Here is a 24,641-nt window from a genome sequence, read left to right as displayed (position 1 = left end):
GTTTGGAGTTGTTTGCCCGAAGTCCGTGGGGTTGTTTGCTGCTCCGTGCGCTGGAGTGAATCACTTGGAAGAGGTGAGCTGAACAAACCTTTTTGTATAGTCTTACTGCAATACTACTGTATTGCAATATATGGCATTTTTGCAGCTCATTCATTACAATGAGCCACTGGCTCATTGTATCGATTCTGCAGAAGCCATGTAGCCTCGGGTCAAACGACCCGAGCCTACAATGGCAACCGATCGGGGTAGCGACGATCATAATAAAGATGGCGGCGCCCACGCGACTTTGCTGGCGGCAATGAAAGGGTTAATAGCCGCGATCGGTGCAAGCACCGACCGGGGTTATTAGCGGTGGGGGTTTGCTGCAATACGCAACAACCCCCACCCTTGTATGAAGAGGACTCAGCCCGTGAGCCCTCTTCATACATTCCCTGTACCTCTGCGCCGTAGAGCTACGGCGCAGAGCGTTAAGGGGTTAAAGGAACTGTGTTATAAAGGGTTTAATACATTTCTTATTTACATATTTTTAAACTACACATTCTTCATGGTGAATCCCATCGTCCAGTGTAATGACTGACTGAAGTGCTTGTCCTCCTTGCTGTCCCACCACACAGGCAGAATGGTGGGCTCAATTTTTGTGGCTTAAAGGGGTATTCCAGGAATTCACATAATTCATATAAAAATTGGTCTTTAAAATATAAGCTTATATGTAATTAGTTGTTAATTAAAATTTTGCTCCCCTTAGCAGAAAATGCTGATGACATGCACTGTGATGAAGAAATAAAATGCTTCTGGCCTTTTAATCAGTCCGTTAATTTCCTCCGCGCGGAGAAGACACAGGACAGAAGATGGCCACTGGTCACATGTCCACATCACATGTCCTGCAGCTGCCTGGGCAGGTCATGTGATCACCACTACGTTTGGCTGTAGTCGGTTGGTTGCAGTGCATCCAGTATGGTCAGTGTTGTGGTGATGGCAGTTACACATCATTACTATGGCAACAGAACAAGAAAACCTGTTAGATCATCACTGGGGGCAGCACATAAGAGGTAGGAGGAGTTACTGAGAACTAAAGGATCTTGGGACTTGTGGTTTCCAGTGGCGGCCATCTTAGTGATAACTCCACCTACTTTAGAGAGGCCATAAAATTTTGCGAATCATAAAATCAAACTACTTGAGCTCCATGTTGTGACTAATGACACAGAGTTTTGATATATTCATTTATTTATAGCATCATGGGTTTTTGTATCAGATGTTCATATTCCCAGAGGAGGGGGGTGGGTTTGCCTGAGGGCGCCTTACCACGTAGAGTTTTTATCACGTTTTTAAACGCATCCAAAACCCAAGTGGAAGGGGGTTTGCCTGAAATACATGCGTTTCCGGCAAACTCCCTTCCCACTTGTATTTTGGATGTGTTTAAAAATGCAATGAAAACGGCATGTGGGAAATCAGCCTGAGGCTGGCGGCACATGTGGCGTTTTGAACCCATTTTTGGTCCGTTTTTAAGCAGTCAGTTGAAAAATGCATGCTTTTTTTTTAAACGTATTGGTTTTTGACCTGTTTTAATTAAGATAATTGGTAACCCGGTCTAAAACGGATGCATTTTTTAACACATGCGTTTTTTAATGAACTGTTTAAAAACGGGTTCAAAACGCCACATATGCTGGCGTCCTGAGAGCGCCTTGGCGCGTGGTGTTTTTCTCGCCTTTTTAAACGCATCTAAAACGAAAGTGGGAGGGGGTTTGATTGTGTTTAAAAACGCAAGAAAAACGCTATGTGGGAAGACGCCCTGAGGCAGGGCCGGATTATAGGCGGGGCTCCCGGGGCTCGAGCCCCGGGGCCCCCACCATCTTCCCCCCCTAGGGGCCCCCACCAGATCGCAACCAACGTTCCCCCGCCTGAGATGCCCACCGCCGCTAGACACGGGTGACCGCCTCCCCGCATGACAGAGACGCCCCGTCACAGATGACACCGCCTCCACCTCCCAGGCTGCCCACTTCGCACAGGTGACACCGCCTCTAACTCGCGGACCACCCCCCCCCCCCTCCCGCAACAGGTTACCGCCTCCCGGCCCGCCTATCCCCAGCCATGCACCCCAGGCTGAGCAACCAACCCCCCGGTGGCCCGCCTGAAAAAGAAAGCCTGCTCGATCTCCCGCCCCCGCTCGCCTCCCCGCCCGAACAAGGGTGCCCCGGCACACAGGTGACACCGCCCCCGCCCGGCCCCCCGACAAAGGTGACAGCCTGCTGGCCCGCCTATCCCCCGCCATGCATGGCCGAGACAACAACACCGTCACCACCCACCTCCCCCCCGCCCGAACAAGCCACCGCGCTTGACTCCCGCCCACCCCCCGCCCGCTGCTCAAAAAAGCACCCGCCGCTCCCCCCGCACCCTGCTCGAACAAGCACCCGCCACCACCCCCCTCCCCGGCCGAATAAGCGACCCCCCCTCCGGAACCCCCCCCTCCCCTCCGCGCCCCCCACCCCCTCCGCTTGAAGAATCACCACCGACTCCCTCCCCGACCGAACAACAACCAAAAGACCCCCCACCGCCCGAACGCCTGCCTGAAGCCACGGCCGGTCACCCTAAAAGGTAAGTATATACATATGTATTTATCTGTATGTGTTTATATGTATATACTGTGTATATGTGTATATACTGTTTTTTTATGTGTATATGGGTATATACTGTGTATATATGTATGTACAGCGTATAAATGCATCTACTGTGTATATATATGTATCTACTGTGTATATGTGTAAATACTGTTTATTTATGTGCATATACTGTGTATAGGCATGTATATACTGTGTATATATGTATGTACAGCGTATAAATGCATCTACTGTGTATATGTGTATATACTGTTTATTTATGTGCATCTACTGTGTATATACTGTGTATATATGCATCTACTGTGTATATACTGTGTATATATGCATCTACTGTGTATATGCGTATATACTGTTTATTTATGTGCATCTACTGTGTATATATGCATCTACTGTGTATATGTGATTATACTGTTTATTTATGTGTATATACTGTGTATATGGGTATATATGCATCTACTGTGTATAGATGCATATATATATGCGTGTACATTTAAATTTTATATATTATGCTGGGTATATGGTATGTATGTATATGCTCTATATACTGAATGTGTGTGTGTATTTGCTGTATGTGTGTATATACTCTGTGTATTAGTGTATAAATGTATATGAGTGCATAAATGTGTGTGTATAAGTGTATACTTGTGTGTGTATATATGGGTGCAAGTATACAAGTTTAGAACTTTATCTGTGTATATAAAGGTGTGTATCTATCAGTGTATAAATGTGTGTAATTGTATAAACATGTCTGTGTAAGGGTACATTCATAAGAACGTATAAGGGACGTTTATCTGGCTGCAAATTTGCTGCCGGATATACTTCCCTCATAGGAGTCTATAGCCTGGGCTTGATACGGTGAGCACAATGAGTACTCACTGTTTCGAGCCATGGCCGCAAAAGAGAGAGAGCCGGTTCTATTCTCCATGGAGAGGGGAGGGGTGAGCTGCGATCACCTCTCTTCCTCTCCAGCACGCTAGACATGTGCTTGCCACGCTCTAGCTTGGCGGGCACACATTAACATGTAGCTGTGTTACTGGGGGCGAGTCGGCTGTATGTAGCTGTGTTACTGGGGGCGAGTCGGCTGTATGTAGCTGTGTTACTGGGGACGAGGCGGCTGTATGTAGCTGTGTTACTGGGGGTGAGACAGCTGTATGTAGCTGTGTTACTGGGGATGAGGCGGCTGTATGTAGCTGTGTTACTGGGGGTGAGGGGCTGTATGTAGCTGTGTTACTGGGGGTGAGACGGCTGTATGTAGCTGTGTTACTGGGGGTGAGACGGCTGTATGTAGCTGTGTTACTGGGGCCGAGACGGCTGTATGTAGCTGTGTTACTGGGGCCGAGGCGGCTGTATGTAGCTGTGTTACTGGGGCCGAGGCGGCTGTATGTAGCTGTGTTACTGGGGCCGAGGCGGCTGTATGTAGCTGTGTCACTGGGGCCGAGGCGGCTGTATGTAGCTGTGTTACTGGGGCCGAGGCGGCTGTATGTAGCTGTGTTACTGGGGCCGAGGCGGCTGTATGTAGCTGTGTTACTGGGGCCGAGGCGGCTGTATGTAGCTGTGTTACTGGGGATGAGGCGGCTGTATGTAGCTGTGTTACTGGGGATGAGGTGGCTGTAAGTAGCTGTGTTACTGGGCGTGAGGCGGCTGTAAGTAGCTGTGTTACTGGGGATGAGGCGGCTGTATGTAGCAGTATTACTGGGGGATGAGGTGGCTGTATGTAGCTGTGTTACTGGGGGAGGGGAGGCAGCTGTATGTAGCTGTGTTACTGGGGATGAGGCGGCTGTATGTAGCTGTGTTACTGGGGATGAGGCGGCTGTATGTAGCTGTGTTACTGGGGATGAGGCGGCTGTATGTAGCTGTGTTACTGGGGGCGAGGCGGCTGTATGTAGCTGTGTTACTGGGGGAGGGGAGGCAGCTGTATGTAGCTGTGTTACTGGGGGTGAGACGGCTGTATGTAGCTGTGTTACTGGGGGTGAGACGGCTGTATGTAGCTGTGTTACTGGGGGTGAGACGGCTGTATGTAGCTGTGTTACTGGGAAGTGGGGCGGCTGTATGTAGCTGTGTTACTGGGTCCGAGGCGGCTGTATGTAGCTGCGTTACTGGGGCCGAGGCGGCTGTAAGTAGCTGTGTTACTGGGCGTGAGGCGGCTGTAAGTAGCTGTGTTACTGGGCGCGAGGCGGCCGTATGTAGCTGTGTTACTGGGCGCGAGGCGGCTGTATGTAGCTGTGTTACTGGGCGCGAGGTGGCTGTATGTAGCTGTGTTACTGGGGCCGAGGCGGCTGTATGTAGCTGTGTTACTGGGGCCGAGGCGGCTGTATGTAGCTGTGTTACTGGGGGCGAGACGGCTGTATGTAGCTGTGTTACTGGGGGCGAGGCGGCTGTATGTAGCTGTGTTACTGGGGGCGAGGCGGCTGTATGTAGCTGTGTTACTGGGGGCGAGGCGGCTGTATGTAGCTGTGTTACTGGGGGCGAGGCGGCTGTATGTAGCTGTGTTACTGGGGGCGAGGCGGCTGTATGTAGCTGTGTTACTGGGGGCGAGGCGGCTGTATGTAGCTGTGTTACTGGGAACGAGGCGGCTGTATGTAGCTGTGTTACTGGGAACGAGGCGGCTGTATGTAGCTGTGTTACTGGGGATGAGGCGGCTGTATGTAGCAGTGTTACTGGGGATGAGGCGGCTGTATGTAGCAGTGTTACTGGGGATGAGGCGGCTGTATGTAGCAGTGTTACTGGGGATGAGGCGGCTGTATGAAGCAGTGTTACTGGGGATGAGGCGGCTGTATGTAGCAGTGTTACTGGCGGTGAGGCGGATGTATGTAGCTGTGTTACTGGGGAGGAGGCGGCTGTATGTAGCTGTGTTACTGGGGATGAGGCAGCTGTATGTAGCTGTGTTACTGGGGATGAGGCGGCTGTATGTAGCAGTGTTACTGGGGATGAGGCGGCTGTATGTAGCTGTGTTCCTGGGGATGAAGCGGCTGTATGTAGCTGTGTTACTGGGGGAGAGGCGGCTGTATGTAGCTGTGTTACTGGGGATGAGGCGGCTGTATGTAGCTGTGTTACTGGGGATGAGGCGGCTGTATGTAGTTGTGTTACTGGGGGCGAGGCGGCTGTATGTAGCTGTGTTACTGGGGGAGGGGAGGCAGCTGTATGTAGCTGTGTTACTGGGGATGAGGCGGCTGTATGTAGCTGTGTTACTGGGGATGAGGCGGCTGTATGTAGCTGTGTTACTGGGGGCGAGGCGGCTGTATGTAGCTGTGTTACTGGGGGAGAGGCGGCTGTATGTAGCTGTGTTACTGGGGATGAGGCGGCTGTATGTAGCTGTGTTACTGGGGATGAGGCGGCTGTATGTAGTTGTGTTACTGGGGGCGAGGCGGCTGTATGTAGCTGTGTTACTGGGGGAGGGGAGGCAGCTGTATGTAGCTGTGTTACTGGGGATGAGGCGGCTGTATGTAGCTGTGTTACTGGGGATGAGGCGGCTGTATGTAGCTGTGTTACTGGGGATGAGGCGGCTGTATGTAGCTGTGTTACTGGGGGCGAGGCGGCTGTATGTAGCTGTGTTACTGGGGGAGGGGAGGCAGCTGTATGTAGCTGTGTTACTGGGGATGAGGCGGCTGTATGTAGCTGTGTTACTGGGGATGAGGCGGCTGTATGTAGCTGTGTTACTGCTGGGATTGTGGAAAGGAAGCAGGGGGACGTGTATGTACACTACACTCAGTGGGGGCCTCCACCAGATTTTGCGCCCAGGGGCCCCCACCAACCTTAATCCGGCCCTGCCCTGAGGGTACATCCACACATTCAGTTTTACAGATGCAGTTTTTGATGCCTAAACCAAGAGTGAAGTAAAAGAAGGAGGACAAGCAGCAACTCTCAATTATTTGTCTCAACCCATAATCATTCACACCTGCTTTTTGCTCCAAAAACTGTATCTGAAAAACTGAACGTGTGGACACACCCTTAGGAGGCAAAACACATGTTGCTACTAAACAGACGCCCACTTTCTGTCATAACACTTATGTGTTCAGGGAGCAGTTTCTACATATGTGCTCCACAACATAATCCAAGTGTGGACGCAGCCATTACGGATTGCAGAGGATTTAAAAGTTAAAACACTACTGAGCTCAGCTCTTCTAGTCTGCAGGGTGTGAACTCTGTCATATCATTACCGCAGCTCGGGGGGGAGGGCGGCTGTAATTCTTAATGACAGGTAATAACATTACCCAGAAGAATAGGATGATGTGCCATGTCCATGCACCGCGCAGGGTACAGGTGGTCGGGGCGCCCGCCATGCATGATTCAGCAGCTGGCACCTGTCCTGCACAGGAGAAGGGAGCAGTGAGTCAGGGTTTGGCTATGGAGTGGGCGGGCGGTGATGTCAGGAGGAGGAGGACAGCTCTTAGCTTGGAAACTCAGGGAAAAAGGGGTCGGGCAGGAATGATGAAGACTACAGGAGGCGCACAGCGAGCGGCAGCACTGCACCCGGGAGCCGCCGCTCCGCCAGCACAGCGCCACAGCCAGGTGAGTGCAATGCCAGCCGTCTGTATGTATGGAGCGGCCACCTATGGATCTATGGATATGTAACTTATATGTCTATCTATGAACTAACCACCCATCTGAGGATCTAATCCATCATGTAGGTGAAATCGCTATCTCTGTCCAATCAGATATGTATTCTATGAATGTATCGTCTATCATCACCATATTCTGCTCTCTGATATACTTCTCCCATCAGCTGCTGATGTGTTTCTCCTTCATTACAATGTGTCGGGGTAAGTGACTATGTGTCCTGGGAGTGGCAGCGATGCCCTGTAGTCCTGGTGAGAGATTGTATATAGGTTGGTAATTATCACAGGTGGGCAGAGTGGCCCAATACATGCCACAAGCAGTTTAACGACTGTGGTAGGTACATAGTGGCAGGTCACTGGCATATGCCACTTAATAGTGTGGCACCCTTACAGTTGCTGTATATCATACTTGGGAATGGTAAGTGATGGGCACAGCCTCCACACCAGGTCCATAGACTTTAGATTTTAGAATATTTTGGATTATGGGACAGTCTGAGAAGTTAGATGGGAACTTGGATTAGATTTGCTTCGTTTGTAGTAAGAGGGGTCTTCTCCTCTGGTATGGGACAGACAGATATAATAATCTCAGAGATCTCCTTAAACTATGGGAAGCATAGCCATGGAATTAAAAATGAGGAATATTGTCTGTGATCTTCCCTCGGAGCAAAGTACAGTGTGTAGTGTGTACAGTATCCAGTCCTGGTATGTGTCAACGCTTGGCAGGGAGTGTCACTACTATCACAGTTGCTACGTAAACTGCACACCTCTTAAAGGGACACTGAATCTTGACAAGTGTGGTTTTTACAAAGAAATTAACATGCAGATATTTACCAGATATAGTTGTGCCTGTAAGTTTAGTTCTATAATTCAAAAATACCTAAACATCCGCTCTATGAGCTTCTATACAATCAGAAGAACACTTTTTAGTGTTATTTGCAGTTGAAAATTAACAGGAAGAGATATAGACGGTCGCTTATCCCTTGTACAATGCTAATTTCAATGTTTAGTATTTATCTTTCATGTTCAGTTTGTTAATTTGTGAAATATTTGTTTAGTTTATGTTGATGGATTATTGTAACTACGTAATTTCCTCTTGGGCATCAATAAAGTTTTATTGACGTATGAAACGACATATGGAATATGACATCTGGGGATTGGCTGATAATTCCTATACATTACTATTGGAAGCTTCTGTAAATAGATAACTATCTACCGTACTAATTACCATAATGTTTAGATGGTTGCAGCTGAAAGAGCCCCCATATAGTATTAGACCTGCTCTGTCAGATAAGATGGCAGCCATTGGATGAAAAATGTGGCTCAACCCTGTTCACTTAAAGGTCATGTAATGGTTCAACGTGTCACTGGAGCCTGAGTAAGAGTTCAACTCACCTCTTGGGGGTTGAAGGTGTCGATCATTAATTCTCACAGAGGATTTTAGACAATCCTCTGTAAACTAAATACAGCATAAGATCTTTATTTACTGTCCTGACAGTTTACTATGATGTGTCGGTACAGGGTATATGTAAGTTTGCATAAACTGCATTAAAATAGATGGCATGAAATCACCTACAATTTTCCTTGCTGAGCGCTGGATTTCTGGATGTGATACAGATCCACGTATGGAATCCACTTTAATATGTCACTGTACAGATGTCCAAAGCCATTACCTAGAGATTTTTTGTGTGCAGTAAACCTAAATTGTGTGCAGATAGCACGTGTTCCCCTCTCTCTGCCTGCTGTAATGTAAGACCGGGGAAGTGGTATGCTCCTGCACAGTGTAACAGCCTGTGAAACTGCAGAATGAATATTCTCTAGTAACACCACCTGGAGTCCTTCAGGCTCATTAGCATAATTAAAAGGTTGATTTTAGAAGGCCAACAAATAATAGTTATATTATTATTTAATAACTGATTTAATGACCCATTTACAGTTTCACCGTAAAGAATAGTAGGCCGAATAATAATTAAATAATTATTAAATAATATAATAATACTTATAATAATTACCATAGTCACAGTGCCTGGATCTATACATGTGTGCCCCTGGATCATTTTGATAGTAGATTTTCTTTAGGGTGGGTTCACACATGGGGTTTTGGATGTGTCGAAACACTTGCGTTTTTAAAAGTTACAATGTGTTTTGCTGCACTAGGATCGTTTTTCTTCATTGCTGTAAGTGTAAGCAGAGTAGCAAAATGAAAGGTAACATTTGAAACACATGCGTTCTGATGCATCCAAAACGCCCAGTGTGAACTCGCCCTTAAAGTTTTATTGGTACGTATGTGGAAAGACCCTTTACTATTGGTGTCTGGGGAGGGGCTTTACTTCAGGTGTTGCAGTAGATAGTTCTGTGTTTGGATACCTTTGGTGTCTGTAGACTTATTGATGGATGAGTACACATTAGAAATCACATGGGACGTCACATTTCTGAAGATGGCTGAGCTGTTCCTTAATATAGACTTTATGCTGGGCTCCTGTCATGGCGTGCATCAGTACAAAGATGTGTAGTACTTGGTAATGATACTGCTGTATTGCTCTGCAGTGGGGGGATGTGGAGTACATAATGTACTAGCCATACCCATCGGTGGCCAGGACTTCTTTCTGCATACTTGCCTTACTGATGAGGTGTGTGCTCTGAATACCTCTGCTTACATAATGGCATTCTCTTATAAGTTATGACAATAAGCTTCTGGTGATCAGTGGTGTGTGAGAGGAGATCCGAACTGTTCAATCGATTCGGTCTTGTACTATATTATTTGGTAGGCAAGAGGAGAGATTCCAAATAATAAGGTTTGGAATTTAACTAGTTAAGCTTTGTAAATCTAGAAATTAAATTTTAGGAATTTCATATGGTTATTCCTTGATACTCCTACTGACGGTGTACTCCCTTCTCACTTATGGAAATATTGTCCACTGTAGACTACCTCCTACCTGCCGGGGGCTGCCATAAAGATTCATTGTGCTGAGGGAGAACAGTTGCAGGGAACGTCTATTCTCAATGAACCTACATAATTAAAGGACATCTGCCATTAGATTACTGATGGTGACTGTCCTCATAAGCAAGCTCATTACCTCTAGGGCTTGCTGGAACAGTTTTTTTCTGTTTATTAAAACATGTAAATGAGTCTGATGTCACCTGAGCGCCTAATGGCACCGGTGTTCTCTAAATTATGCACCCCTCATTCCAGGCCGCTCTTCGCAGAACAACTTGCTTGCGCAGCCGCACTAGTAACCTGTAGCAGCGCAAGGCATGTGGCTATACTTCAAGTCTGCAATATTTTCCCATTTTGGGTCAGCTGGCTATTTTCACAGGTGGAAAGATAAATTTAGGTGATTAGCGAACCTCCACCTATCACAGAACAGTTGTCACCTGTCTGATTTATACTATTGTGTGCATCTACACGAAATTCTATAATGTATATGCACAACCGATGCAAATTGTCTATGATGAATGGATGCTAACGGCTGCTGGTAGCACCTGACAAATAGGGGGAGAATATCAGTGTATCTACGCCAGTTTTCTGGTGTAAAAGCAAGGCGAAGGGGTGGTGTAAAATGCACTTCACTGATGAACGTTTGTAGATTTTTTTTTTACTCAAATTTCCGACAGGTGGGACCTAGCATAGTTTTGTGCTGGCTGGAAGATACATTATGAAGTCTAAGCCCCATGAAGAAGCACCCACAGCGCATCTATAATATGGAGTTTTTAGAAGGATCTGCTTTCTGGTGTTTATCAGCATCAAGCTTTTGTTGAACTACCGGGTTGGCTGTTATGCAGGTGCTAGACTTGGAGCTTATGCCAACACTATTGTAGATTGATGGCCTGTCTCTTGCCTGGCACTCCCCTGTATAGATGGCTAATGAAAGTTGCTGCATGTTTGATGCCCTATAAAAGCAGTGCCTGCATATGTTGGTCTTGGCTGATATTTTTAGACACTATATTTGTGTTCTCTGAAGCCATTATATCAATAACTGTTTTTCTTTCATGACTTATTTTCCGGTTGTTGATTTAATGTGTTACATCTTATAAAAAGAGGTGTATTGTCCAGTTGTAGCTCAGACCAGTGTACCGGGTGGGATAGTGACAATTCCCAGCTCGCTGCTGGAATTTGCCATTAAATCACGGCTTGTACGCCTGAATAAGTGTGTACATGCTGTGATAACCCCCCCCCCCCATGTATATATTTTAGTGAACACTATTTGCAAAGTTGTTGTATTTTTTTTTTCATTTAAATACATTTATATAGACTTGTAATGTCTAAAGTATAATGTCTCTGAAGATTAACCTGTTTTACCAAAAATGTAAATTTCTTTATTACGTTTTATCTTTTTACATTTTGTATACTGTTAATTGGAGGTCTAGAAACTGAATTCCCATTGATCCTAACAATGATTTGTTTATGGTCTTGTTTTGGTAGGGATGGACGTATTAAGATGGTATGCTCATGCTGGTATGAGTAAGGACCTTACAATGTGGTCCAAAAAGAGTCTTTTTTTATTTTCTGTTTTTGTTTTTTTTATATTTTTCCTCTGACTCTGCTGGCACTTCACTGTTTGCTTTAAAGGAAACCTACTTTAAGTGGTAGGTGTAAGATGCAGGTGAGCTGGTGCCGGTGCTTACTTTCATTATTGTCCTAAACCGCTGTATCGCGGTTTAAACACTTTTTATTCTTTACAGCCGAAGGAGCTTCAGCGCACCAAGCGCGCGACCGTGTGGTGTGCAAAAGCTCCTTCGGCTGTAAAGAATAAAAAGTGTTTAAACCGTGATACAGTTTAGGACAATAATGAAAGTAAGCTCCGGCACCAGCTCACCCTGAGCTGGTGCTCGGTATATGCATCTTACACCTACCACTTCAAGTGGTAGGTTTCCTTTAAGCATCTACTAGAAGTTGTAGTATTGGACATTGCAAAGAATAAGTAAAAAGATGCCCAGTACCTCTTTAAGGTAACAAGCATGTAAGTGGAGACAGTCTACCACCAGTAAATCTGGTGGTAGATGTCCTTTAAGGGCATTTGGTCAAAAAGTACAGAATAGAGTGCATATACTTACATCATAATTTGTAAAGTCTATATTTTAGAGCACATCTGTTCTCTAGAGATCTGTAATTGTGGTTGGCCTCTAATGTGGTGGTGTGTACCCATTTAGAATAAGGACTCTGTGATCACTACACTGACCATCTGACGTGTCCTTAACCTCGTAACACTGGCTAAAAATTTGTACAGAAAACACATCATTGTTTTGGGTGTTTCTCAGAAGAAACGTTGTAGACGTGTGGTTTACCCTGTAGATCAAAGCAGGAATGGATCACTACATGCTGTTTATTTGGCAAGTACTTTGCTTCTCTGGGAGTCCTCTGTGCAAGCATCAGCGGTAGACCCCATTGTGCTCTGTGCTGATAGATGTTGTTATACTGACAAATGAAGACAAATAATAAGTTGGTGTTTTTGGTATTTGATATAGAATTCAGATAAACTAATTACCGTGATACAGAAAGTTCATCATAAAGAAAATAAGCCACAGTCTGCGGAAAAGCCCTGACTGCTAATAAGAATACACAATGCTGTGTTTTCATACTTTCGTTTGTATTGCAGGAAGAATTGGGTTTAAAGCAGTTTTTTATGTGTGTTATAATGTTAAGAAGGTTAGAACTCATAAAAGTTACATGTGGATTTACACGGTGTGATATTTCTACAGGTGAAGACCAACCACTTTGTTTTTAAGGCAAAGGTCTATGAAATCTCGACAGATCTGCATATATGCAAAATAATCCCATTTTTGTATCACTTTTGGTGTGAACACATTTAGCTAAATCAATTTTTAGTTCATTAGTAGTCATAACACTGCTTCCTGAAACCCTATGTTATATACTGCCATGTGTCTTATAGAACAGTTGGTCAAGGACTCATTTGGCTGATGGCTATTCTTCCCGACCTTCCATACACATGCATCCGCACATGCTCTCAGTGGGGAGAAAGGAAGAATCTCCTCAATAGTGGTTGTGATTTGCCACTAAAACAAAGGATTAGGATTAAACGAATCCAATGTGAATGTTTTGGGTTTTTTTCTATACCTCAGTAACTTCCTCTGGGATAGAATAAGGTGAACTGAATTGGGTTCTGTGGACATTACTTTTACTTATATGTCAGTCTTTGGAGAAATAGTACAAACCTGTGGTCAATGGGGCTGTATAGGATGATACAAATATTTCTTCCATAAATAGCATTTCAGCTGCCCATGTACAGGTAAGGCTGGGTTCATATCTCCATTAGGTCTTCAGTTATTTGCATTAGTTATTGTGAGCCAAAACCAGGAGTGGTTGAACAAACGCATATCAGGGGTGTAAGTCTTTCTATTATAACTTATCTATGGAGAGTCACTGGAGTGACTTGTACCTGTCCTGATTTTGGTTAACAATAACTGGTGCAAGTAACTGAAAACGCAAAACAGAGATATGAACTGGGCCTTACCTGTGGGCAATTGAAGTTTTTTTGAGAAATCAGCCAGCCTCCGTTCAAGGAAATCTACCATTTTGTTTTTTATGCATTGTGAACCAAATATACCCTGAGAATGCTGTAGCAACACTGATGCAGAAACTGGGAAAGCTGGGTTCCCTGGCTACTGTACATAAACACATTACTTCCACATACACAGGAGCTTCCTGAACTGTCCAGACAGGAATAATCAACCTGAACTGGATGACTCCTACACAGCACCTTGGGGATGGTGCAGTAATTGATTACTCTGCCTGTCATGGACAACACAGTGATTACAGTGTTCTAGGCTTATGTTGGGCGGGACAAGGCTGGAGCAGTGCATAAGTAGGGTAAGAGGAGAACACCACGGCAGCCGCAGGAGTGCCAGAGCCTCATTATTATAATTTTATAAGTGTTTTTTCAGCACAACCACTCAGTTCAGGGATTAAACAAGATATGTTTCTGCATCAGTGTAGCTACAGCATTCTCCAGGTATGTTTGGTTCACAATGGATAAAAGCAAATGGTAGATTTCCTATAAACTATATTTCTACTTAGCACTCCTGCCAGGAGACCAACTGTATACTAGGATGCATTATGATTTTCAAAGCATCTCCTGCGTAGGATACAAGGCTCTGCTAACATCTGGGTTGTGGTTCACAATTATAAGGGAAACTCTGGCAGGTCTGTTGTGAAAGGCAGAACCAATGCAGATTTAATTGTAATATCAAATCTGATACAATTTTGTGATGAAAGCTCCCAATGTGAAAAGAAGTACAGAACAGAAACTAGAAGTATACCTCTCTAATAAATCACAAGATCTTTTTTTGCGGAGTGTGTTAATGAATGTTCTGAGGTATCCTAAAAGTGGTACAGTGTTGATTTGTTGCTTTCCTTAACATACATGATTTTGGACATTTATTTCTACAATTTTACAGCTGAAGACAGTGATTCATCCCATCTTCTTTCCCTTGCTTTCAAATTGTGCCTTGAGGTTATAAAAAGCATGTATGAGTAACTGGATTGTGAGCACACCTTACATTGCATATGTCATTGATATTCCAAGTTGTAAAATAATATAACATGGGTTTTCTCAGTTAAATGTCAGAATGAGAAATAAGTCAGGGACTGGCAAATTGACTAACAAGGTGGAGTAGTCCATGGAATGGATAATACCCACTTTATAAGTCCAATGTGTAGCAAGTGATAACCAACATAACCATCATTCTGGCCATCAAAATAAACCGGACTCCTGAATGAAATGTTTAGATACAGAAGCATAAGATAGTAGAAATAAATAATAATAATGTAAATGCTTTGATTTCTGCACACAGAATTGTGCCAGTCATTTATACTGGCCCATTCAAAAAGATTGCAATAAACAAAGGATGGCATTGAATACCTTCATTCACATGGAGGGAAGACATTAGTCACATCAGAGTATCGAAACTGATGACTGGTAAGTGGCTGAGAAATGTCAACGTCTTCTGAATCTGAAGAAATTAGCTCAATATTTACTTTACATGTGACCATTTCTGGCAGTGATACGTGTTCTGTTAATATGAATGTGGCTGAACATGTCTCAAGCTATGACCAATGACTAATGTATCGCTAAGGAAGTATTATTGTTCTTAGCAAATACTTGACTGCCTTTGTTCTACATCCCATCCGCCAATAGAAGAAAAGAGTACAGAAGACATCCGGGTACTGAATTTCTACTGTACAAAAAGGACAAAATATCAACATTTCTCTTTGAGACTTTTGCATTACGTAAGTCTCAACCACCACTCAACATCTTGTGTGGCTTCTCAAGAATGTGTCTTTCTAGGATGCATAACTGGTTTCTAAGTTGTATGTCAGCTTTAGAGCCGATAAGGAGTCTTATTAGGTTGTCATGTACAGGCTTATGGCTAACAAGTTTCTGTGTGTAGCCTTAGACTAAAGTCGATTTCGTGACCATTAGGCGACTCTTAATCGACACCTGGCGTGTGGCTTGAAACCGTGCGCCTACTATCATGAAACAGTATCCATGGTACTGTTTTCAATTAAAGCAGACCTGTTTTTACAATGACTCTCTTTGGTATTGTAATATTTATGCTTAAAAGAATACTGGAATATATTAAAATGTGGAAAATATATTGCCCATTTCTCTAAAATCCTCTTCAAAATTGTATTTGGTTTCCCAAGAAAGACTGTCATGTCACTGAAGTATTTAATTTTATCTTGGTATAAAAGTCTAAACGGAGGTAGGAGGATGCTGAGCAAGAGAAAAGCAAAGACCGAGGCTTCTGCAGATTATAGTAGGTTTTATATCTCAATATAGTGATTTATTCTCATCTACAGTGTATGATTCTCATATTCTCCATGATACTGTTGGGCTAGCTTGACATGTGTTCCTCTTAATTCTGATGAGTATAAAAACAATAGTGACAATAACTAAGCCTAAATGATCCCTTTGGCTACAAGGGTATCTGCACATGTTGCCTATTACAAATGTGTTTGAAGGACATAGTCCGTAGTGTAATATACCATAGTAACATTGTAGTGTAGTGTAATGAAACTTTGCCCTACATATCAGAAAGCGTCTGTCGTACAAAATGGCTGCAGGCTTACTCCTGAGGTTTAAGACACGGATGTGAACCATGATTTTCTTATGAGGTTTGGTTATGGACAGGATGGCATAATCTCCTCATCTCTGTGTGCAGCATATGGGAGACATCTTATCAGATGGCCCCTACCCACCTTCTCAAGGAAAACTTAGAATGAGAGGGAAATATACAAGTCATGTAATGGCCAGACAAGGTAGTATTTGCCATGCACGCACAAGGCTTATCCAAAAACAGCTAAAATTTTAGGTATTATAAATGAGTCATTTGTTACATATGTTATAACCAAAGAGAGATACATTATTGAGGTACAGATTCTCCAATAATCTCCTCCTGTATTCATTTGTAAATCGCTGCAGAATTTGATGGCGCTATATAAATAAAGATTATTATTATATTTATGTCTAATGAACAATACATTCAAGAACTGCATAATATATTCTGTTCACATGTAACATTCTTAAAGATTATTAAAAGCTACAAAACCGGATCTGTAGCATAGTATGTAGCCAATATGAAGTACTGAGATAATCCCAGGCCATCTCATGAATATGGATACCTGTCTGTGATTCCCTGAATAATATATGTATCACACACTGCAACCACATATTATAGAATAGAACATTCAGGTTATTAGAATGTCTGCTTGTTGCAGGAGTAAGTTCAGTCAACAAATTAGATTAAATGTTATCTTAAGATGTAAAGATTTTAGTTTTTTATCACAAAAGACAGTGTATGCCTCCATCTTATCAATGAAGGCACATCAGTCATAGAAATTGTTTTTTCTTGTTCCCCTGGAGTGCACTGCTGCTCCATTCATGGGCTGGGATATCAGTGGTGGTGGGGGTTCCAATTTTCAATCTCACAATCTAGGAAAAGCATGTGTAGCCAAAGTAGTCTTATTCAATATTCCTCATTTACTGGTCCAATAACAAACAGAGATAATGGCGACATTTTGACCTCTGGTTACAGCTTCTTGGTACTGGACCAATAAAGACAGAATATTAAATATTAATGTTGTGGCTACACTTGCTTATTCTGTATTACTTGGCACTGCACTGACCACTAAGTTATCTTTTCTAAAATCATCTCTTTTACACCCTGTTCCGACTCATTGGGGTGTAAGGAAAGGCTGTGTGATTATCTCATTTGGTAAGGAAGTGAACATCCACCATTACAATACTGAGATTTGTTCCTATGTGATAGGACTGGTGTAGATAATAGGATACCAGTTTACTCCTATGAGACTGTCCTGGGCTAGGAGCAGACACAAGGGAGTAGCACTTGGCTCTGGATTTGGTTGTTATGGTCACCACGAAATTATATCTAATTAATTAAAGGCTTATCTAGTACATTATGGAAAAAAAGGGGCCAATGTTTTTACCTGGAATGTACTAGATGCAGGTGACATTGGAAGTTATCTTAGGTTACATAAATACAGCTCATCAGCATATTGATAAAGAAATAAACCTAATGAGCATAAGTAAATGTACCCCATTGGATTTTAACATGTCTCATCCTTTGTCCTCCCAGGAGTGTCTGTCATTGACTCAGTCCCCTCTCCCCATTTGTAACACATGTGCACTTAGCTAAGCCAAAGACATATATAAGGTGTAAGCCCTTCTTGTCACCACCTGCGTGTTTCATTTGTTGTCCATGTTTTTGGTCTTTTTTTATTTTGTATATTTCACCTATGATGTGTAAAGCGCTTCTGATATGATGGCTCTATAGAAATAAAGATATATTTATTATCTTCAAGCAAGGTAGAGCTCTTCTTTTTCTATTGGACAAAACAAGACAAAATGTGATTTAATTTTAGTAACTATCATGTGAGCTCATGATAGGAGTGACAGGAACGAGTTCTTAAGCTGAAGCCTCCAAATATGACTATTAATTGCAGAAAAGTAGAAGAGAAAACAGAATTTTATTTTTGATCATTACCCTAGAATAATGTCCCATTAGCATCATTTACTGTTTGCTTTCATACTCTGGTGGGAAAACATGGAGCCAGACAAACCATTTGGCCTAATCTGCTGTGGATAAGGGAATTGTCATTGCTCCATCAGTGTTGTCTTGTTTTTTTTCCTCATTGATTTATACTTAAAAAACTACAGATTTAATGTATCTCATAATTTTCTAAGTATATCTAAAAACCCATAGAAAATCCTGATTCAGATATTAAAATCAAACTTGTACAGAGAAAACTGTGCACTTCCTGAGATTTCCTAGTCTTTTAAATGCTTTCATGCTCTTTGCATAAACCACCAGAGCATTATAGCTATTTACTACAATGTTTTTTGTTTTTTAAAGTAGGATATTCTCAGCATGTAAAAGACTTCAGAAACCGCTTTTTAAAGTGTACGCACTTGTACACTTTTCGGCAAACATTAATTCGATCATTCAATAAGGGTGTATAGATAGAGCATAACCCTGTTTTGGTGCATTGTGTGCCTGGTAATCTTTATTTTCTGCTAGTTTTTTTTCTCTGAAGTCTCAATCTGTAATTGTTTTAGAGCTGGTAGGTAGAAATCTAACAACTGTTACTCATTGTTATACCCTACCCCTAAGTTATCGGTTTGTTCAAAAAAATGTGGGTGGAATAAGGGCTTGGACCCCAAATCTGAGCTGTATTGTATACTCGCTCGTATCGATGGCTGTGCTGTTGCTCCATTGATTGCTATTCGACTTGTGGCGTGGCTTAGAGGCTGTTGAGCGGGACTTGTGGTCCTTTTATTTTTCCAATGGCTTGGTTCTGGCAGTTGGGCTCTCTGGGTTCATGCTTGTTTCCCATATTATACAGATAGGGGATACATTTGAGTAATGAAAAGTCCCTTTAGGATAAGGGAAAAATTTACTCCAAGCAGAGATTTTGAACCTATTTACTCTGAGAAGTTTCCAAAGCTTTCGTAAATGGAATGTTGTCGTGCCGAGATCCAATCTGTGCCTCATGTGATGTCATATAATTGTAGTATGACACATGCACAATATACCTAACCTTTATCACTGTAACGTCTAGTAGAATCTATACACCTGAATGAGGCCTGGTCTGTATGGAGATTTACAACCATCTAGCAGATAAGGGACAGGAAGACGCAATACCTGCTCTGTAGATGTATAAATGAACCATCTTTCAACATACTAATTCTAGCCCTTGAAATACTGTTACAAATGACCATCTGTCTACATGCACCTGTCAGATTAACCAGGTAACATCTGAGCGGTACGTTTTGTACTTGTACTTGTTTCTACATGTATGTCAACGCTGTCATTCTCGAGTCAAAATGAAAAATCTTTCTGTAGCACTGAGCATTTTACATTGTTGAGGCATCAGTCAAACTTTGCTTTTCAGAAATGTCTTATTGTTGAGATAAATGACATTGGTGGAAACCATCACAACGTTTCAATAAGTGCCTAGTAAGGGGCAAATAAAAGTAATGACAAAAATATGTTTGCCTAAGAATATCATTAGGGGCTAAATAACCCATTAAAAATTAGGCTAGTTCACGATTTTTCATTGTTTGGAACACATGTCAAAACAAGTTATTGGATTACAATCAGTACTGAGAACCAGGGAGAACATTGTAACATTGGCATGCGACCTATTTGCATCAACAAGTAGCAACCAATCATGACATCCGCATTGTAGCTTCCCTGCTCTGTAGACTCTGTCTTCCCATTAATTCTGGAAAGATAGAGGAGAAAGTGTTCAGGACAAAGTTACGTCCTGCATCCTCTTACACCTTGTCCCATGATTGTTGTAACAGAATGATTGCCGGTACAGGAAGAACAGTTGGATCTTACCCCTAACCCGACTGGGACTGATGTAGAATATTTTTTTCTGGAGTTGTATTGTGACTACATTTAAATTCTCAGCCTTCAGTAACACTTTACTGTATTATTAATGAGAATTAATGACTGTACACTCTATGTAAGTCTACTTGAGTGGTTAGTTAAAAGCATGTTTGAAATGTAAGCATCCTATAGCTCTATAGGCTGGCACAACATAACATAAAATAAATTGGCTGTATGATTATTTTCACCAAATATCCTATAAAATTCAGTGGAAAGATTTATCGCAAAGTGGCAACATGGCAATTTAAGCAGTAACTTATTGCTTCCTACTTTGTTAGCGCTTTCAATGATAAGGTTGTTGTGAGGACATCATCAAGAAGGACGAAAAATTCAAATTACTGTTCTTCAGGGTCCCCTGGACAGGAATAATTGTGGGGCCCAGAGCAGAAGCTCCAATGATACAACTCTATCCACACCTTCTTGCTCCTCCTGTTGTCCCAGACAGCCATAGATGTGTCGCTTTATAATGATCGTGGCACATCCTAAGACTACTAGAGGAGGCCATGAGTCTTGTCTGGTGAACTCTGTGCTGGGTTGAAAGCCTGGGTGCCTGCAGAGGGGACTCTGAGTGCCATCTCTGGAATCTGTGCCATAGGTTCTCCACCACTGCTTTAGGGTAACACCCACTGGGAACAGTATGCAAAATAGCGCTTTTACAATGCTACTTGTTTGGCTGATTTCACACGGTTGCAGTAGAAAACTGAAAATCTTTCATTACTTTTATGCCAGGTTTTTTTTTTGTTAGTTCTTAATGTCTGTTTTGCATCAAGTATTGCTTTAAAAAGCCAAACTGATAAAAGTGCCCAAGGTTTTCAACAGCAATGAATGTGTGGAAAAACTGACTGCTCTCAAAGGGCATGTACTGATTTATAGGGCGGCGTTTATCATGCCTTGTACACCAGTAAGCCAGTGGTATATAAGGCATCAAAAAATTGCTTTTAGACAGGACCTGGCATAGATTTAATTTGAGCATTTTAATTCTGGACATCTCATGCACCGGTGCAGGATCTTACAAGAATAAATTCCAAGATATTTTTTGCACATAGTATAATGTGTTCGTGCTAAAAAGCACACAGCACACTCAATTGAAAACCTGCCATGTGAATCAGCCCAAAGTCAATGTCCAGCCCTTTAACCCCTATATGCTGACCTTGGCACTAGGGTGTCCCCAAAGACAACTCTGATCATGGACCATCAAGCCTTTAGCTTGATTTCACATTTTTTGTAAGGTAATGGTTCCCCAATTGGAGTTCCAGGATGCTGTTACTATTCTAAGAAAGCCTGAGGCCGTTTCATGGGATTGCGTCTTAAAATACAATGTTTTCCCCCGTGAATACAAGTTGAGGTAACTTTGCGTTTCCATCGCATTTAGCAAATGCAATTTAACCTCCGCATGTGATAATGGTTGGAGACTATGTTTTGATTGTGTTTTGAGGTGCAATCCAAACTGTGTGAACTCAGTATGATGATTTCTAGAGGTGTGAAAACCACCGGTCCATAAGGACTTGTGGGTGGTTCAGTGTTCCAAATCACCCTGACAGGCTGTCTTTAAGTAAAATGCAGGTCATCATTATCACATGTGTGATTATTAGTGACATGTTTCCTTTATTTTATTTCTAGGTGATTTTATATTGTTTGTTATCCCTAAACTGGCTCCAATGGATCCTATTGAGACAACAGTTATTGATGTACATAAAGAAGCTCCACGCAGCGAGACTTTGAATGGCTTTCCAAGATCTGTGTCTTCCAATAGTGAAGATGACAAAAATGTGAAATCTAAATCCAAAGGCTTACCCAACGGTCTACGGAAAGGAACAAAGAAGTATTCTGACTATATTCAGATCACTGTGCCAGAAGACTCTAAAAATAAATACCCTCTAGAATGGTGGAAAACTGGGATTGCATTTGTCTATGCTCTCTTCAATATGGTCCTCACCACAGTTATGATAACAGTTGTTCATGAAAGGGTTCCTCCTAAGGAAGTGAGCCCACCATTACCGGACAAGTTCTTTGACTACATTGATCGAATAACATGGGCATTTTCTGTCTCAGAAATTAACGGAATGATTCTAGCTGGAATATGGTTTATCCAGTGGCTTTTCCTCCGATATAAGTAAGTAACACTCCCTATTTAAGAATTCACTATTTTTTTTAGTAATTAAAGGCAAACTGTCACAGTGAAAATGCAGTCTAATTCCCTGCAGCATGGTATAGAGCGGGATCAATCTTCCTTATATTAGTGGGAATATAGAGATAGACCACCACTGATTAGTCCCAACTAGTGGACTTCTGAGCCAAGAATGAGTGAAGATGTCAATGACGCAAACTGTATGTGATATGCCGGAACTCTTAAGGGCTTGCAAGATCAATTAGTTATCATAACCCCTGTGCGTAACCTAGAGGACAACCTAGAGTTATCGTAACCCGTGTGCGTAACCTAGAGGACAACCCTGGTAGATTCGGTATAACCAAGACACAGATGTGGGGATTTGTGGATTGGGATAAAAGAACAACACAGGTTAAATTTATATACTTAATTGCCTTAAAGGACATCTACCACCAGGATCCAGGATTGTAAACCAAGTCCACTGACATATTGGCGTGTGCCCTCTCTGGCAAGATCTGCTGTTCTTGTACTTTTTTTTTTGTTTTTCTAAAAAAAGGCTTTTAAAATTTTAAGGGGCTTTGGGCTCCATAGGTGTTAATGGGGCCAAGAGCCCCTCCATCTAATTTGCATAACTTTAAAGCCTTTTTTAACTTAAAAACAAGGGCATAGAAACTTAAAGAAGAGCAGATCCTACCATAGGGTTCATACTCCAGTATGTCCGTGTGCTTGGTTTACTATGCTTCATCCTGGTGGTGGATTTCCTTTGAGCACACACTGGACAATACAATATACACAAGGGAATATATGTACAGTTGGCAGAGTACAAGTTACAGGTGGAGTACAACAAGTATAAGGAATCAAGTGAATTAGTTAATTGACTTGTGCTGAACCAATCAGGATAGTTGGCTAGCACTTTCAGATTCTTTCTGCTTTGATGTGTGATCTGTGGTTGTAATAATCCTCCAGACAACGAAAAATGGCCAAGGGGGGTACTTTCTTTTATGGATGGTGTAGATACACACCACCCGCCCCTAGGTGCTTTCTAGAACACCTACTTGGACCTGTCCCAGGACATCAAATGAGTTCTCAATTGGAGGTCATTGAATTTGTTAAGGTGACTATAAAGTACTTAACCAACTTGGACTGTAGTGACCTGTATTACGAAACCTGAACATCGTCTGAATGTAACATTTTTTCAATGCATATTTCTTCTAAAAACATAGATGTAGAGCAGTGATGGCGAACCTTTGAGAGACCGAGTGCCCAAACTGCAAACCAAAGCCAACGTTTCTATCGCGACGTGCCAGCACAGAAATTTAGCCCAATGGTGCCACAATACCACCTAACAATAAGACAAATAATACTGCCATATGATGATGCCACCTTTACAACCACATACATAGATAGCATCATTCTGGTAATAAAGACTATAGAAAGGCCAATGTTACCCGTAGTACTGCTATACTATGCTATACAAATATAGCAATGAATATCATATTACTGCCATTCAGTGAGGTATATTACCGCCATATACTGATTATCATTACCCCCATACAGTGACAGTAGTCCTGAGTAGATGCAGGGACTAGGGGAGTGTGAGTTAGATTGCTCATGGACCAAATATTTCCATCTTTACCCCCTTTTTGTTTTTGCGTTTCCATTTTTTACTCCCCACCCTGAAAGAGCTCTGCGTAAAAAATTGCACTTCATAGTGATGGTATTTAGTATCCAATTCCCTGTCCTCGGAAGTGGTAAAAAATTCCAAATGCAGTAAAATTGGTTAAAAAAATGCCTTTGTGACAAATTCTTGTGGGCTTAGATTTTACAGCTTCCACTGTGTACCCCAAACGACATGTTCTGTGGGTGGGTACGATCACAGGGATAATATATTTACATGGGTTCAATAATGTTTGTATACATTTACAAAAATTAAAACCTCCTGTACTAAAAAAAAAAGTCATTTTGCCATCTTCTGGTGCAAATTTTTTGGGCGCTTTTTCATACTTTAGTGCAGTGATTTTCAACTTTTTTTGAGCCGCGGCACACTTTTTATACTTAGAAAATCCTGGGGCACACCTCCAACCAAAATAGCACAAAATGTCACTAAAACAGTCACATTATACATATAGTTAATAATATAGATTCTAAATTTATTTTACTCACTCAGTGTGAAACCTGGGCCTGTTACGATAAACACAAAAGGGATATCCTGGCAGGAATGGTGGAAAGACACACACAAAGCTCTTCCTCAACAGTTCTCAGTTTCTCCCTGTTTTTAGTATATGGTGCTGATTATTATGTGGCTCATAGACTGCAAAATAAAGGAGTACAATTAGAAGTACTATGGCCATGAGACCAGAGTATAAGTGCCAGCTCATATACTCAGCATATGAGCTGGTACTTGTAGTACTCCAGCCTCATGACTATAGT

General features: G+C 42.4%; 1 protein-coding gene across 6 annotated transcripts in view; it reads left to right on the top strand.

Annotated features, from left to right (window-relative positions):
* Positions 1–979: 979 nt before the first annotated feature.
* The window catches only part of SGMS2 (sphingomyelin synthase 2), a 37,229-nt gene continuing 13,567 nt past the window's right edge, over positions 980–24,641 (top strand). The window contains exons 1-2 of one of the 6 annotated variants that reach the window (XM_072119328.1): positions 980–1,049; positions 21,725–22,217. In XM_072119328.1, the coding sequence (XP_071975429.1) occupies positions 995–1,049; positions 21,725–22,217 (548 nt within the window). In that variant the 5' untranslated portion in view covers positions 980–994. Of the gene's footprint in view, positions 1,050–6,982; positions 7,240–7,528; positions 7,590–19,255; positions 19,473–21,724; positions 22,218–24,641 lie in introns of those variants that run through there. The other 5 variants (XM_072119332.1, XM_072119333.1, XM_072119329.1 and 2 more) reach the window with 5 other exon arrangements.

Source organism: Engystomops pustulosus, chromosome 1, assembly GCF_040894005.1.
Source record: "Engystomops pustulosus chromosome 1, aEngPut4.maternal, whole genome shotgun sequence".
NCBI classification, from domain to species: domain Eukaryota; kingdom Metazoa; phylum Chordata; class Amphibia; order Anura; family Leptodactylidae; genus Engystomops; species Engystomops pustulosus.
This window is presented reverse-complemented; position numbering and strand designations above follow the sequence as displayed.